Raw genomic sequence first — 15,027 nt, 5'->3', positions numbered from 1 at the left:
TGCCTCGTCTGCCTGCACGGAGCCCGGGCTGGCCACAGGTGAGGACTGACTGCTGTTTTGGGTTGCAAAGGTGCAAGGAGGCGTGCATAGCAATGACTTTGGCATTTATTGCTTTCTCTGAAAAGTATTTTCTTCACCTAGGCATATATTACACATTTAAAAAACCGTTACCAGAGTTGGAAAAGACAATGGTCTAGATGTGCTTGATTTTTGGACTATGAACACATTTAAGTGGAACGGAGGCCTGAAAAGCTAAGGGATCACAAAACAGCAACTTCAGGTTTCAAGGCTTGAGGCCAAATCGAAGTATAACATTGTTTTCTATGTTTTCAATGACCATAACGTAAGGAGGAGAGGATGAGAGGTACTGGGCTTGAAGGAGGAGTCTCCGCACGCTTTCAGAAACAAGGACTTGTCCTGTTTTTCCCCTTTGTTCCCAAATTCAGCGGGCACCAGGTTAGCTCTGCAGAGAGCCGGCCCGAGAATTGCGGTTCACATTCAGAGGGAAAAAAATCACGGAATTTCACCCAAGAGTTCGTTCACGCCAGCTCCCCCTCACGTGCAGCCTGTTTATATGGCCTGCCAGCCCAACAGGCTGCAAATGGCAGAGATGAGTGAAATATCTGTTATGTGTGACGTGAGAGCTGCCGCCCTGTCTGTGGAATAAAGGTAACGGCCGGGTAGGTTTGTAAGCACTGTGTAAATGTCAACTCGACGATGTTTGCAAGAGGCATTGAATGGAAGCGGACCACTTTCATTGCACGGAGATGGGGAATTTGTTTTCAAACTTGGGTCAGAAAAGTCAGGCTTGGGACCCCGAGGTTTAATGGCGTATTGCGGTCCCCAAACAAGCGCTGCGATTTTCAGAGATGCCGGGTGGCCTTGCTTCGACCGTGTTCAGCAGAAGCTCCGTCTGTTTGCTGAGTTATCTGTCACTGTATGTGTTTGAGAACGGATTTGTGAGGTTGAGAACCGGGCTGAATTCGCCCCGACGCGCCTCCGCGCTGAGACCGGCCATTTTGCCTCGGGGGCGGCCGCCCCCTGCCCTCCTCAGGCACACGGGCAGGGCGCGGGGACCTCCTCCAGGCCGCCCTGGGCTCGTTTGGCCGGGCCGGGCCGGGTTGTGCTGTCGTGGCCAGGACCGTCCCGTCCCGTCCCGTCCCGGCCGCCCCCTGCAGGCGCGGGCAGCGGGCGGGCGGCGGCGGCGCCCCTCAGGCCGGGCCGGGCCGGGCCGGGCCGTGCCCCGCGCACTGCGGGCGGGGGGAGGGGAGGCGGCGGCTGGCCCAGGCTGCGCGTGTCCCAGTGACGCATTGCAGGTACGAACCCGCCAATCAGCGCCCGCCGAGAGGGGTCCCTGCGCGCCGCGGTGTTTTTTCTAGAATCCTCCTCCGCCGGGAAAAGTAGTCCCGCACCCCCCCCCCCCCCCTCACCGCCCGGCGTGCGGCCAGCGGGGCGCCCCCCGGCCCCTCCTCGCCTTCCCTCTCGCCTCCCCGAGGCGCACCCCGGGGGTGCGGGGGGCGGCGGGGGGCGGCGGGGGGGGGTGCGGGAGGGCCCGCATGGGCAGCGCGGGGGGCCGGGACTCGTTTCGCGGCGCCGTTTCCCCGGCGGAGAGGGAGCGGCGCGGAGCGATCCGCGCGGGCTGTGAGGCGGTTTATGAGGCACGGCCGGCGGGCGGGCAGGGCTCAGTGTGAGGCGAGCCATCGAGCGGGCAGCTTGCTCGTGCGCCCCGTGCAGCTCTCCGCGTCCTCCGCACCCCGCAGCCGGGCCGAGACACCATGGTGAGTCCGTGGGGGCTGAGGGGGGGGCGCCGGGGTGCTGCGGGGTCCTGCGTGGTGCTGCTCCGGCCGCGTGCGGGGCCGGGGGGGGGGGGGGCGGGTAGCGGGTGTGGGGGGGTCGGGGTGAGGGGGATCCGGGGTGAGGGGGGTCGGCGGCCCCGGGGCGGGCGGATTGGGGTGCAGGGTGCCGTGAGGGGGGGAAGGAGGAGGAGGTGGAGGAGGAGGGAGCGGTGGTGGCCGCCGCATCCCGCCCCGCGTCCCCTTCCCGCCCCGGGGCGTTGGTGCGGATTCAAAATTCAAACGGCTCAACGGCCGCTCGGCTCGGGCGCCATGGCTGCGGGTGGGGGGTGGGGGGCAACGGCAGCTAACGGTCCCTCCGGGGAGGGGACCCGGGGGGACGGAGCCTGCCACGGCGGCACCGGCCCCGCGCCCTCACCGCTTCCTTCCCCCTGGCTCCTAACATGTCGGGTGGCTGCCGAGGGAGGGCTGCCGCGCCCGGTCATAATGCGGCGCGGAGCCCTGCGGCTGCCCGGCGGCGTGCTGCTGAGGGGAGGCTGCCTCGCTGTGCCAGCTCCCCCTGCTAGAGCTGCTGTCGACCTCCCCAGCCGGTCTCGTGCTGCTCTTGAACGAGGGATGCTTGTTTTTTTAATTTTTTTTAAAAACGGTTGTGGTTTCCCGTTTTGGGCATTGCATTTTCATGGTCAAGCACGGTTTAATTTTCCTAGCAGAACGTGTGTTTAGGATTCTAATGTTCTCTGTCGAGTTAGAACACGGTGGAATTCGAGAATTGTTTCTAATTGTGTGTAAAGGATACAGGCTTAGTTTTTTTATTAAAAGAATTGGATATTGAAACATGTAAGGAGAAGAACGGTTCTATCACAAAAGCAATGCCAATGACCACTTGGTGCTATTTCTGCATTAGGAGGAGATGCAGTGTAGTGGAATCGACATATTTTCATTCATTACATGCTTTTAAGGAATCGGATCGTTATGGACTTGCTGCGTAACATGAGAGATGGGCCCTTAATGCATTTTTGAACTGCTTAAATTAAATAAATTAGGTGAACAGAAGCCTGAATTTGTTCCTTCACTTCAGTTGTGAATGCAAGCAGCAAACCTATAAAGGAAGGAGTGGTGAATCTAGCAGCAAAGGGCTGTACTGGCTTTAGTCATCAGTAGAGAACCAAAAATGGAGTATCTTCAAGTAAGGTCTATCTAGAAATGGGTGTGTCCGGGAGGCGCAGTGGCACTCTGGATGTGGTTGCATTGGTCTTGACAGACCAGACTGGCTAAACCTGTGGACACGTTGTCCAATGCTGCACATGCTAGATAAAGCAAAATACTTTGCTCCCAGAGTTAAGCTCAAGTGTTACAATTTCAGCTCTTATCTGCTAGCCTTTCTAGTTCGTGTTCTTCAGTTAATGCTGGAACAAAGCTGTCCATTCAGACTTAACACCTGCTAAGTATACCAAAAATGCCCAGTTTTTGGCAGAGATCTGTTGTGTGGTTAGCTACAAGCTCTGTCGGGCGGTGTTGGTGAGACTTGAAGCTGCTGAGGGTCACCCGAAGTGGTTGCTGCGTGGCAGTTAGGACTGCGATGAAGCACTACCTCTGGAGGCTGCACACGCTGGAGCTGCTGCACCCGTGGCAGCTCCCCATCTTCCCTGGGCAGCTCAGGCTCTTTGTCAGGCCTTGGGCGGAATAGGAGGTGGGAGGTACTGCAGGCAAAATGGAGCTGCTGCAGTGCAGATCGGAGGAGGCGATGCGAAAGCTGTGATGGCTTCCCCCACTTCCTCAGAGGAGGAGGCGGCTTGCAGGTGGATCTCGGCCCTGGGAACGAGCGCGTTAAGAACCTGAGCCCCGTGGCAGCTGCCCCGTCACAGCGCCGAGGCCGGGCCGGGCCACCGCAGGTGCCCCGCGTACGGGGCGAGAGCCGGGCCGGGAGCCGGGCACCCTCCAGCGGGGGCGCGGCGCCCTGTGCGGGGCCGGGGCCGCAGCCGGGCGGTGTGCGGGGAGGGCCGGGGCCGCGCTGCCGGCCCCGCCTCTCGCTGCTGTTGCGCAGTGCTCCCTGCAGAGCCTGGCGCTGCGGAGCACAGATGGTGTTTGTTCAGCCTCGCCCCACCTCCCAGCTTATCTTGCAACTGCCGGCTACCTGTGGCTTCCAGTAAGCCTGGTGCTCTTCGCGACCGCTGTACCTGCTGCAGGTAGTGACAAAGCTTATCCAAATTCATGGTTAGTGGCTGTAGGAAGTTCTAAGTCTCTGGAAGGCTTGGGAAGAGTTTGGAACACTTAACAGCTTAAACACTGCTTAATGTCATGTCTTTATATAAAACTGTTTATATGAAACAGTATGTGACTCAACTTGGTAACCCATAAGTATTGACCTAAATAAACTAGGTTCTTGCTACTTAAATCTGATCTACAGCTTTCTGTGGATAAAAATATCCTACAGAAATGTAGTGCATAATTCTCTGCACTTGAGCAATAAAAATGTAAATACCACACAAAGGAATGAGTCTGTCTGTGTTAATGATACACTCCAGCCAGGCACCAATCTGTTAGGCTTCTGTTAAGTGACCAGCAGAAGGCATGCGTCTTGGAGCCTAATGATGAACTGATGGCTTTCTCACCAGCCTCACTGCTGTTCTTGACTGTCTCATTTTACAATAAAATGTACAAATTGAGTACTTCCTACAGCTGCTGAAATAGGAACAAGTGGAGTCCATAGCCAAAATGCATCTGGACTGCTCTTTCAGAAGTCGCTCATGAGCGTGATCTTGATTCTTGGAGTAGATGAGTCACAGGCAGTCTGAGAAACTACTTATCGCTGCCTTTATCTTGGGCTGTTGTTGCATTGTATGCATATTTTTTTGTAAGCATTTTAGCTCGTGTGGTTGCTCAAGCAGCTAGTTGCACTTCATAGGAAGAAAAACAGAAGCTAGTACCTTCCAGTTTTCTATTTATGTAGAAATGTACATCAAAGTTCATAAAAATTGACAGTGCGTATGTCTTGGTATTTCATTAGCAGAAGGATAATGTGTAGAGCAGCCTTTGTAGGCAAAGGTAGTGATTGAAAACAATGCTGTTGATATTGTAGTAATTGTAAGATGTTGTTGATAAAGTGGTCACAATAGGAACAAACCGGGTGTTGAATTGAGGCATTGAATTTATTTTTCTCATGTTTTGAAGTGTTGACTCTTCAGTGGAGTTGTGTGGTGAAGAGCTCAAGAGAGCTTCCTTGAAGAAACATGTTGCCTTGTTACTGCAACTCAAATGAAGCAATGCTGACCTTGTTTGAGAAATCAGCTGACTTGAAAACCTAAGGAGGGTGTTTGTACTGCTCTCAAACACCTTCGTGTTCTATCAGGAGTGAAATTCTTCTGGATTTGTTCTTGCAGACAGATATTTTTAACTGTCCACTTCAATGCATGTAAAGCTGTTCCCAGATGGAACAAAAAGCATGAAGAGGTACTTACCCAACTACTGATGCAAAAATTTTAAGCCTTATAGCACTGAACATTTTTCTAGTGATTCTGTAAACTATCTTACATTACTATAATCTGTAGGTAAGCTTGGAAAAAAGTCGGGACATCAAACTGCAATTGCATTGAAACTGCCAGATTGGGCAGAAGCTGTTGGTACCAATTATGTAGACTCGGGTCTTGCTGTGTTGTCTTGGACCTACCTGAAGCTTGGTGCTAATTGAGGGGTTACTTTCTTCTAGAGAAGAGCTTCTCTAGTTATAGGATTGTCTCTACTGAGAAGAGACTAGAACCTACCTTAAGTTTGGGATTTGGGGGGCTACTGCTGCAGGATACAGATGTAAAGTGTTTAGTGAAAGTATTACTACTGATAGTCTGGTTGTTAGTGAGTTCTTTAATCTGGTTTGAAGGGATCTGCAGGCCTTGAGTTTGCCAGAGTTGCTTGGGTAACTGTTTAATATAGATGGAAATCCATTATTTGGGTGCATCAGATATTTACAGGGTCAGGAAATGAGGACAGGCTGCCAGTTCTTGGCAAGAAATCCTGATTTTTGAGCTGTTCGTTAGAACTATTTCAGAATGTTGAAGGTAAATCCTGAAGCAAAGCTACCAGATTCAGAGGCCTCTACAAGTTGTATCTTTGCACTGAAATTTTGCAACAACTGTAATGATGTTCTCTTCTCTTGCAGGCTGATCAACTGACAGAAGAGCAGATTGCAGGTGAGGTTTTTGCATGCTGTGTTGGTACTCCTACTTGACCTGACGCATCCTTTAATCCAGTGACAGTCCATGTTATGCAAGATATTTAGCTTTCTTAGATACTGAGGAAGTATTGTGGAATGATTTGTTGCCTAGATCTTAGTCTTGTTCTGTAAAACAACTATGGATACAATGAATTTGAAATTTTGCCCTCTAAAATAAATAATCCTTACAACTTCAATTGCAGACTCAGGACTCTATTTTTTCCTTTGACTACAGAACTGTTGAAGTACAAACAAAGTGGGGGGGAAAAAAATGTGGTGAAGACTGGGAATCTGAAGTATTTGTTTTAGCAGAAGGCAAAACTAATTTAGTTTGCAGTCTCCTGTCAGTGGAGGTGTCTCAGACTGGCTGTTGAGATGACAGCAGACACTGGCTTCCTGATGACAACCGTTGATATTCCCTATTTGGAACTGCCTTGTGTGCCTGGACACAAATGTTCTTTTCACTGTTCTGAAGGCCTGGCACTTGCTCTGAAATGCCCAAGCAAATATGCAACTCGTCAGTTTTGGGCTTGGCCCTCCACAGTGGTTTCTGTGCACAGAACTATCTACTAGTGGCTAAAATGTCTGGTTATCATGTCTCCTTCTCATGCAGGCTGCACAAACTAGCATCTGTCACTGCCTTCTGAAGATTGATTTCCACCTGAATAATTGATATGGCTTAAAGCTGCAATATATTGGTAATGCAGGATTTGGCCTTGCCATGAACACTTTACAGCTTCAGGGTTTTCTGATCTAATGAGCATATAGTGTTAATGTTAGGAAGTCTGCGTGCCTAGCTGTCATGTGAAGTGATTTTAGAGGGTGTTAGGATTCAGCTGATCTAATGGCAGCAAATCAAGCATACAAATAACAGCCTGTAAGAGCTGTTGCTATTTAACTAGGGTGTAGCTCTTGAAGATGCTAAACACAAGTGTTGTAATGAGCAGTTTGTTTTTACCGCAATTGCCAAATTTGAAGTGTAAGACCATTCTTCTGTAGCTCTTAAACATCAGAAGCTTGCTTTAACTCCTACGGGACTAGTGGTGGCTTTGTGGAAAGTCCTTAGTCTATTTGTGTTGCCATGGTACTGTCTTGTAAGCAGAAGCCAAATCTAATTCAGCTGGAGATTTTTTTTGTTAGTGGCCTGCATATCTTAAGGGTTTTGTGATCAGTTGGGGCCAGCTTTATCAATTGTCACTGCTGCCTTTTCAATAATGGGTCATTGTTTCAGTCCAACTGTTGAGGCTGTATTAGTTGATCTAGCTGATTATGGAATATAAACAGGAGGCTTACTCCTAATGCTACCTCAGGATTAGTGCAAATGTTAGCTATTCAGTGATGATAGGAGAGTAGTGCTCAGAGCCAAAAGGGAGTATTAATAAGCTTGTCATAGTGGAGTAGAGTATTTTTTCCTTTCTGGAAAGAATACTGGCCTGGCACTTCCAGTTCAGCTGTGGTATTTCATGAAGCAAATGTCTGCAAGCAAACCATAACCTTCTGATGTGAGCCCACTGCTGCTCTGTGAAGGAACTATCCCTAGTAGTGGTTAGGAAGAGTTGCAGCTGTCCAACAGCAAAATTAAGCAGACTGCTTAAAGGCCAGTGCCTTGCATGGGAAGATTGAAAAGGTACAGGTTGGATGTTTGACAAGAATTGTAGCTGAGTGATAGTCTTGAGCCCCTGCTAATCCATTCCAGTTTATCTGAAGCATCTTGCTTTTGATTTGAAGATGGGCTTAGGGAATTGGTACTAAAGGTAGAGACAAAGTAATTAAAGCAGATGCTTGTCCTAGGTTTTAAGACTTACCTACTCTGACATACCAGAATGCAATTAAAGATGCAAGATGTCTTTTTACTTCCTGCTGTGAAAACTTTGGAAATCCTTGGTCATACAGGGCTGAAAAGGGGTAAAAAAAAAACTTGCTGGACTCATTTTCATGTGAAAGACTGACTGCAAGTTGAGTAGGTGCAGAATGTGAGTGGTAGTTGTAATTTAATTCAGGAAGAACTTCAATGGCTGTGTGAATGGGTATCCCTTTGGCTAAGATTGCATGAAACAAGGTAAATAGGTCAGAACTACTTGGTGTTGGTGGTCAGGAAAGCCTAAAGATGGCTTTGTCCCAGAGCAACTGGTGTAGTGAGCTGTACTTGTTTCCACCAGACCTCAGAGGTCTTGAAATAGATTCTGAACAAGCAGGCCTATGTGGGGTGTTCTGGTATGCCTTGTTCCTTAGTGTGCTTTGGTTCTCTGCTGGGGATCTGACCACAACAGCTATTTAGAACTTATTTCACAGTAAAAATAGTCATGTTTAAGTCATGAGCTGCTGGTGGATGTGAAGGGAACAATTGATGTTCTCCTATAAAAGCCCAGGCATAGCTGTCTAAGTTGTTGGAGTGTGGGAGTAGAGATTGCAGTTCACTGAAGCTGTTGTTGGAGAGAACAGCTTGAGCTAGTGCTGTGGACTTGAGGCTGTGGGATTAGCCTTTCTTTAGTAGGGTATGGAAGTAGTCTTCCCCTTTTCGGAAGGGGAAGGTTCAGAACATGCAGGTGGCCCGAAGGTGCCGGGAGAACCACTCACCATCCTCAGGCTTTGGATAGATTAGCCATACCTATGGTACAGGAGAATTCTCCTTCAGTTTGATCTGAAGCAGTGTTGAATAGGAGGATTTGCCTTACTGCATGGGATCAAGGTGGGATTTCCGAAGTGTTACATGTTGCAGGAGCAAAGAGTTGAATCAGTCAAGAAACTTAAATATTTTGTAGGTGCTTTCACTAGTCATAGCCACAAACCCTCTGCTAAGGTTTTCTTGTTCCACTGCAAACTGTCTGCTGTGTTTGTGATACCAATTCTAATTGTAACCAGTTCTAATTATTGGAGGTGGTTCCTAGAAGTCATTAGACTTAATTATATCCCTAACTTGTTGCAGCATCTCAAACAGGAATATGCTGCTGATCTTTGATTAGCTTTCTTTGTGTGTGATTTATAACTGATTTTCTCAGCCTTTTTCATCTTTGAGTAAAAGAAAGGTAAAATTGTCCTTTGAGTGGGTCTTACATCCAGAATATACTGCTCTATGGCCTTTGTTTTAGAAATCAAGTATTTTTGTATGAACTTAAATACTGCATTTTTAAGCAGTCACTGTAGTACTTTGCAGCCTGCTTCATGTTTGGGTTACAGTGTTAGTTAACCCATGCTAAGGATGAAGTTACAACTAATTATTTCAAGTACCTGACTCTCATTGAAGACACTTCATCTTTTGAGGTTCTTTGAATGTCGACAGCCTCTGGTTATTTCCACTGGGCTTGACCCCAAAGCCTTTTCTGCTCTGGTATAAAACTTAAGTCCCAACAGAGTCACTTGTTACTTCTAAGCAAACTTGAACTAGCCTTGAAGACTATTTACAGGTTCCTGTGCATACAGGTTGTAGCTGCTTGTTCGGAAAAGTCTTTTCTGCCTTGTGATTATAAAATACTGGCTTAGAACTGCTTCATCTGGTCCTGAGGTACCCTGACTCTGATTTCTCTGTGTTAAACAGCAGGGGTAGGCTTTAGGAACACTTAAAACTGTTAAATGTAGATGAATTTTTCTTACCTGGGTGGGACTCAACTGTGGCTCTGGTGTTAGAGCTGCATTTGAGCTGTAAAAACCATACTTCTGTAGCTGCATTTTCAACACATTCCAGTTTGTACCTCACCTGCAGTGGTTCAGAGCATGAAATGGATAAAATACGACTTCATGCTGCACTTCGTGGTGACTAGCTCTGGTCTGAGAAACCTACCATCTGGAAAGCTGGCTGCTTGGCAGTGTTGAAGAACTAATTCTTGGGTGTATTTCTAATGCTCTTTAGCTAACAAATTCAAAAGCATGATCTGGTGTCCTGAATGCTGTAAAAGGCTCTGAACTGCACAAGGGAATAGATGAGGGTTTTTCATGCTTAACTGTAATTTTTGTATGAACTTCAGTCTAGTGAACTAGTTTAAGGTCATAGCTAAAGACAAACAGATGGCATGGATTAAAACCAGCTCCATTTTTGGACTGGACAATTAAACATGTTATGCTTGTATTAATATTGTTGGCAACAATACAACTATTGTAGGGGACTGAGAGGTAAAACAGTTGAGCAGTGTTGCAACTGTTCTTGACTAGTTCTAATGAAGGCTGTTCCAAGATATGGTAGGGCTTGAAGCAATTTTCTGAGCAATTTTTTTGAAGTTAGTTTGAGCAGTGACTCTTCCCCTCAAGCAAGTGGTTATGAGAGCTGTTGTGTGTATAGTCACAGACTGAAGAGCTGCAGAAGTCAAATGGGGAGATGCAGAAGCTCCTTTTTAGCCAAGTATGGCCAGGTATTGAAACTGGTTCTAGGTACTGTCTCATTGAGTAGAGTACACAGTTCAGAGTTGCATGTCCAGCAGAAGTGAGTTATAATGAAACTGGTTTTCATTTGGTCTGACTAGTCTTCTGTTGACTACTCTGTTAATAGCAGTAAGTGCTATTAAGCTGTAGTATTTGCATTTTGAGTACTGCTTTCAAGCTTCAAATGTAATCTCTACAACTTTTTCTTAAGAAACCCATCCTGCTAGGGATGTGGGTCATCCTGGTTTGATAGGTATTCCTTTCAGCTCTGTATTAGGGATTCTGGTTCAAGACAGATGGAGCAAATATCTGAGGACTCCTGAAATAGATGATACTCCATCTCTGTATAGGTCAAAATGTGGGGATTAGTGGACTGGTGGGTTGTCCAGGTGCTGATGATTCCATGTTGATGTTAGCTCTAGCAGATTGAGCTCAATACTGAAGTTTTTTTAATATGTATGGAGTAAGTTTAGCTTAGAACAATAAGCACCAATGGCTCTTGCATGATTAAGTGAACTTTGTTTGAAAGCTGGAAGGACTGACTTCTTTTTGTTGTTGTACAGAATTCAAAGAAGCTTTTTCACTATTTGACAAGGATGGTGATGGTACTATAACTACAAAGGAGTTGGGGACTGTGATGAGATCACTTGGTCAAAACCCCACAGAAGCAGAGTTACAGGATATGATCAATGAAGTAGATGCTGATGGTAAGATTTTACTAATAAGCAATTATTCAGTGAAGTACTGAAAAACCTGTTTTTCTAACAAACTTTTTTTGTCTTTATCAAACAATTATCTTGCAGGCAATGGCACAATTGACTTTCCAGAGTTTCTGACAATGATGGCAAGAAAAATGAAAGATACAGATAGTGAAGAAGAAATTAGAGAAGCGTTCCGTGTGTTTGACAAGGTACTGAATGTTTTCCGTAACAAATCTTTGTTAGAAAAGCTCAGACTGACTTCTAATGAGCTTCCTCTGAACCAGGAACATTTGTAGTCCTGCTATCTATGACTTAGAGGTGAACTAGTCATGCTCAATTTCACTGTACTGTGGCACTGTGCCTGAAAGCCAAATGTGTCATGGTGGGTGATTGTAGTGAGCTGCTACATTATCTTACATCCTCTAGTACTAAAATACTTGCACAAGGCTGGCAGAGGAATTGCTTAAACTTTTAAAAGTGGTAATCCTTTAAATCTTTCACGTAGTCTTTACTAAGTAAATCACTGTGTCTACAGTTATTGAGCTCCTTAAGCAAGATGCATTTTTAATCAGAAAAAGTGTCTTGCAATGTGGGGAAGAGCAAAGCAGTCTTGAGTCCATATCCACTATTTTGATAGCCAGTGTCCCAAGTAGGATGGAATATGTTAACGTGACCTCTGAAGGCCTTGTGGTTTTATGCTGAGCTTCCACGGAGCAGGTGAAGAACAGCTTCTGTTCTAAGAAATAGATGACTGAGCCAAATTGTCCCATGATTGAGTTGGTTGGTATGTCACCTGAAGGTAGCTGCTCTGTCAGGTAAGGGTCTGTCTCAGGGTAGGGCAGCTGAGGTAGACCGTGTTGGATAAGTGGTTTCTAAAACGTCTCTAAGATCCTGGACAATACTGAAGATCTGCTTGCAGCTCTTGCTTGCCTTGTGCAAATGTGGTTAAAACTGTGCTAACTTCTAATGATAAACTTGCTTAGAAATATTTTATTCAAGTTACTGGGCCTTAGGGAGACTGGAATAGACTTGTATATTTTTCCTTTGCCAGGATGGTAATGGTTACATTAGTGCTGCAGAACTTCGCCATGTGATGACAAATCTTGGAGAGAAGCTAACAGATGAAGAAGTTGATGAAATGATTAGGGAAGCAGACATTGATGGTGATGGTCAAGTAAACTATGAAGGTAAGGAGCTGTTAACAGATTGTTACTGTGTAGCACCTCACATGCTGGTGACTGTAGTGTTGCTGATAGTGAATGCCAAGCTTAAACAGGGCAGTGCTCACACGGGAGATCCTCTCAGCAGTTAAGTTAGCTCTCTTTAAGCTAACATCTTTCAGTATGTACATCGTGTACCTCTACTGAAGTTTGAGTTATTGCTAGCTTTTGTGCCTAAGGTAACTGAACTGTGCAGTGTAAGAAACAACTTCCTAAACCTAATAATGTTATTAACCATTAGAATAAGGAAGCTAGCGAGTGGTTCACATATTGTTCTGTTCATTAATGAATGTTGATCTGAAAACAAATCAGGGAGGTGTATGAACTGACCTGTAGCAAGTCACTCATTTTCATTAATGCTTTAAAAATGAATAATGAGAAATGCCTCTAAAATACCCATGAAGTTCAAGACCTTCAGAAAACCTTAAAATGAAGAATTTTACACAAATCGGCTGCAGCACTATGTTACTTCATTGTGTTGAAACAAATGAAGTCATGCAGGCAGAATGAGTTCTGTTAGACAGTTTGCTTGGTGCTCAGAAGAACTAAGCTTGCTTTCCTTTTAGCTTTCCAAACAACTTCAGAAACATTAGCTGAGGTATTTTCAGGTAATCCCTTTACTGTTCCCGAGGTGTAGGTGTAGCTTCTCCTGAAGATTTTTTGTTGTGGTACCTGAAAACTAAATCCATGGTTCAGCAAGAAAAGTGAAGTTATACTTTGTATTAACTAACTCCCCATGTGCTGTGAGTAAGTAATGGTTTGGCTGCTTTAAGCTGGTCAGGTAAATTAGCAAGACTTAAAAGCTATTCTGCCTTGAAATCCAAGCTGATGTCATGTCTTGCCTGAATTAGCTGACTGTGACTTAGGCAGAATGTACTGATCTCCTAGGGACAAGGCACCTAATAGTGACTGTGGGCTGTTGGGAGATGACCCTGAAGTCTCTCATTTTGAAGTCTGTTTGCCAGTTCAATGATGGACTGACTTCTTTTGATAAAAGCAGATGCCTTTTTAACTGTTAATTTTTTAATTAAAAGGAGGTTCTTAGGCATGACTGGTAGAAAAGTGAAATGTCTTCGAGATGCTTTTTGAATATGACTGGAAACAGTTTTCAGAGCGTTCAGTGCACTAGTGAGGCAGGTTACTTTTCAGATCTTGCAATTCAGATTTCTCTGAATAACTCTTATGAACTCTTTCCTTTTACAGAGTTTGTACAAATGATGACAGCGAAGTGAAGACGTTGTACAGAATGTGTTAAATTTCTTGTACAAAATTGTTTATTTGCCTTTTCTCTGTTTGTAACTTATCTGTAAAAGGTTTTTCCCTTACTGTCAAAAGAATATGCATGTATAGTAATTAGAAGGCCATTCCTCCATGTTTTTCTCCTTTATCTTACTGTCATTGTTCTGATTTTTGGAAAATTGATCTAAGTAACAAATGTTGCATGTGGCTTACTCTGGATATTTAAGCCCTTCTGCACATCTAAGGTTAGATGGAGTTGGTTAAATGAGGGAACATCTGGATTGTTTAAAGAAGTAGCTTTCTTTAGAAGACTTAGGTATGACTGATGTAACAAGTTACATAAAGTAAGTTAGGGTTTACCATGCATTAGCAATTTCTGAGTTAAAGCAAGATGCTGGCTCTAGTTCTCCAGTAAGTAAAGGAGTTGATTCTGCTTTTGATGACTGAGGGTGAAGACTCGTGCAGGCCAAAACTATGTGAATAGCATGTATGTGGCTAATGCACTGTAAAAACCATTCTCCTAACTTGCTTCATAGTAACTTGTTTGTGGCCATACCAGTAACATGTTGTTGAAATGTGGAGTCTTAACTGTTGTGGACGATTGACAGTCAACAATATGAAACTTTAAAGTTGCACTAATGCAAAACGGGTGTATTATCCAGGTACTCGTACACAATTTTTTTGTACTGCTGGTCCTGTACCAGAAAACATTTTCTCCTCTTGTTACTATGCTTTTTAAACTTTGTTTAGCCACTTATTTTCAAAAAAAATCTGCTTCTGGCACGATTTGCCTCAAATCCATTCCAAGTTGTATATTTGTTTTCCAATAAAAAATTACAATTTACCCATACTGTTTCAATGTATCCTTGAATTATTTACAGGATTTGTTCAATACAGTTGCTGCTCTGTTTCAGTATGTAGCAGTTCGATTTGCTTATGCAATGGATTGGCTGTCTTAAAATAGCTTGGAAGGTGAAAACTTAGACCGTAAACTCTGGCCCTTTATTAGTATTGTTGACTTGAAGAAGCTTTCTTACTAGTAGTTTAAAATGTATTTTACAGTCTTGTGTGGAGCTTGGTGCTTCAATATACTTACCGTAGTGACTGGCTATGCCCACTATCTGTAGACATTGTGAACTGGATGTTGACCTAGTTCAATAGTTGACCTAAAATTAAAATTCCTTGTTCAGACAACTAAACCTGTTTGCTTTCTTTTAATTATTTTGGAGTTTATTCCCTATCAGCTGCTACTTTGGGGTAACTTAGTCTCACACCTGGACTTTCTGAAACTGCTGTGTCCAAGTCTGTTGCCTTTCAGGATGCAGTCAGCTCAAAGCTTGTAAGGAAAACCTTCTCTTACTGACCTGCTAATGAGCATGATTGTGCTTGTAGCCCTAGTTTTTTTTGACAGCTTAAAAATAAAGGAAGTTTTAACATGGAAAACAAATGTGTTTTTTAACTAAGGACAAAACAAGACCTCAAAAGCATGCCAGAGGCTGTGTGCTATTTTGCCT

At 45.0% G+C, this 15,027-nt stretch overlaps 1 protein-coding gene and 1 long non-coding RNA gene across 3 annotated transcripts; both read left to right on the top strand.

The window, feature by feature from the left end:
- The first annotated feature begins 1,597 nt into the window (after positions 1–1,597).
- CALM2 (calmodulin 2) lies at positions 1,598–14,361 on the top strand. 2 transcript variants are annotated; one of them, XM_080588282.1, is made up of 7 exons: positions 1,670–1,778; positions 5,947–5,977; positions 6,614–6,698; positions 10,917–11,060; positions 11,157–11,263; positions 12,106–12,241; positions 13,478–14,361. In XM_080588282.1, the coding sequence occupies exons 4-7, from the start codon at positions 10,991–10,993 to the stop codon at positions 13,504–13,506; spliced, it is 342 nt and encodes a 113-aa protein (XP_080444408.1). In that variant the 5' UTR covers positions 1,670–1,778; positions 5,947–5,977; positions 6,614–6,698; positions 10,917–10,990; the 3' UTR covers positions 13,507–14,361. The 2 variants fall into 2 exon arrangements, with proteins under 2 accessions (XP_080444407.1, XP_080444408.1); XM_080588281.1 differs by lacking the exon at positions 6,614–6,698 and having other exon boundaries at positions 1,598–1,778.
- LOC308193496 lies at positions 1,816–5,371 on the top strand. Its single transcript, XR_013949691.1, has 2 exons — positions 1,816–3,979; positions 4,965–5,371. It is a non-coding gene; the product is annotated as an uncharacterized lncRNA (long non-coding RNA).
- Positions 14,362–15,027: the final 666 nt, after the last annotated feature.

This window comes from Anser brachyrhynchus (assembly GCF_964034855.1).
Source record: "Anser brachyrhynchus genome assembly, chromosome: 3".
Lineage (NCBI taxonomy): Eukaryota > Metazoa > Chordata > Aves > Anseriformes > Anatidae > Anser > Anser brachyrhynchus.
Note: the sequence above shows the minus strand (reverse complement) of the source record. Positions and strands in the feature narration are given on the sequence as shown.

Coding starts and splice junctions, on each gene's coding strand:
- CALM2 (XM_080588281.1), top strand. Junction 5,978..10,916: donor GACAGAAGAGCAGATTGCAG/GTGAGGTTTTTG, acceptor GTTGTTGTACAG/AATTCAAAGAAGCTTTTTCA. Junction 12,242..13,477: donor TGGTCAAGTAAACTATGAAG/GTAAGGAGCTGT, acceptor TTCCTTTTACAG/AGTTTGTACAAATGATGACA.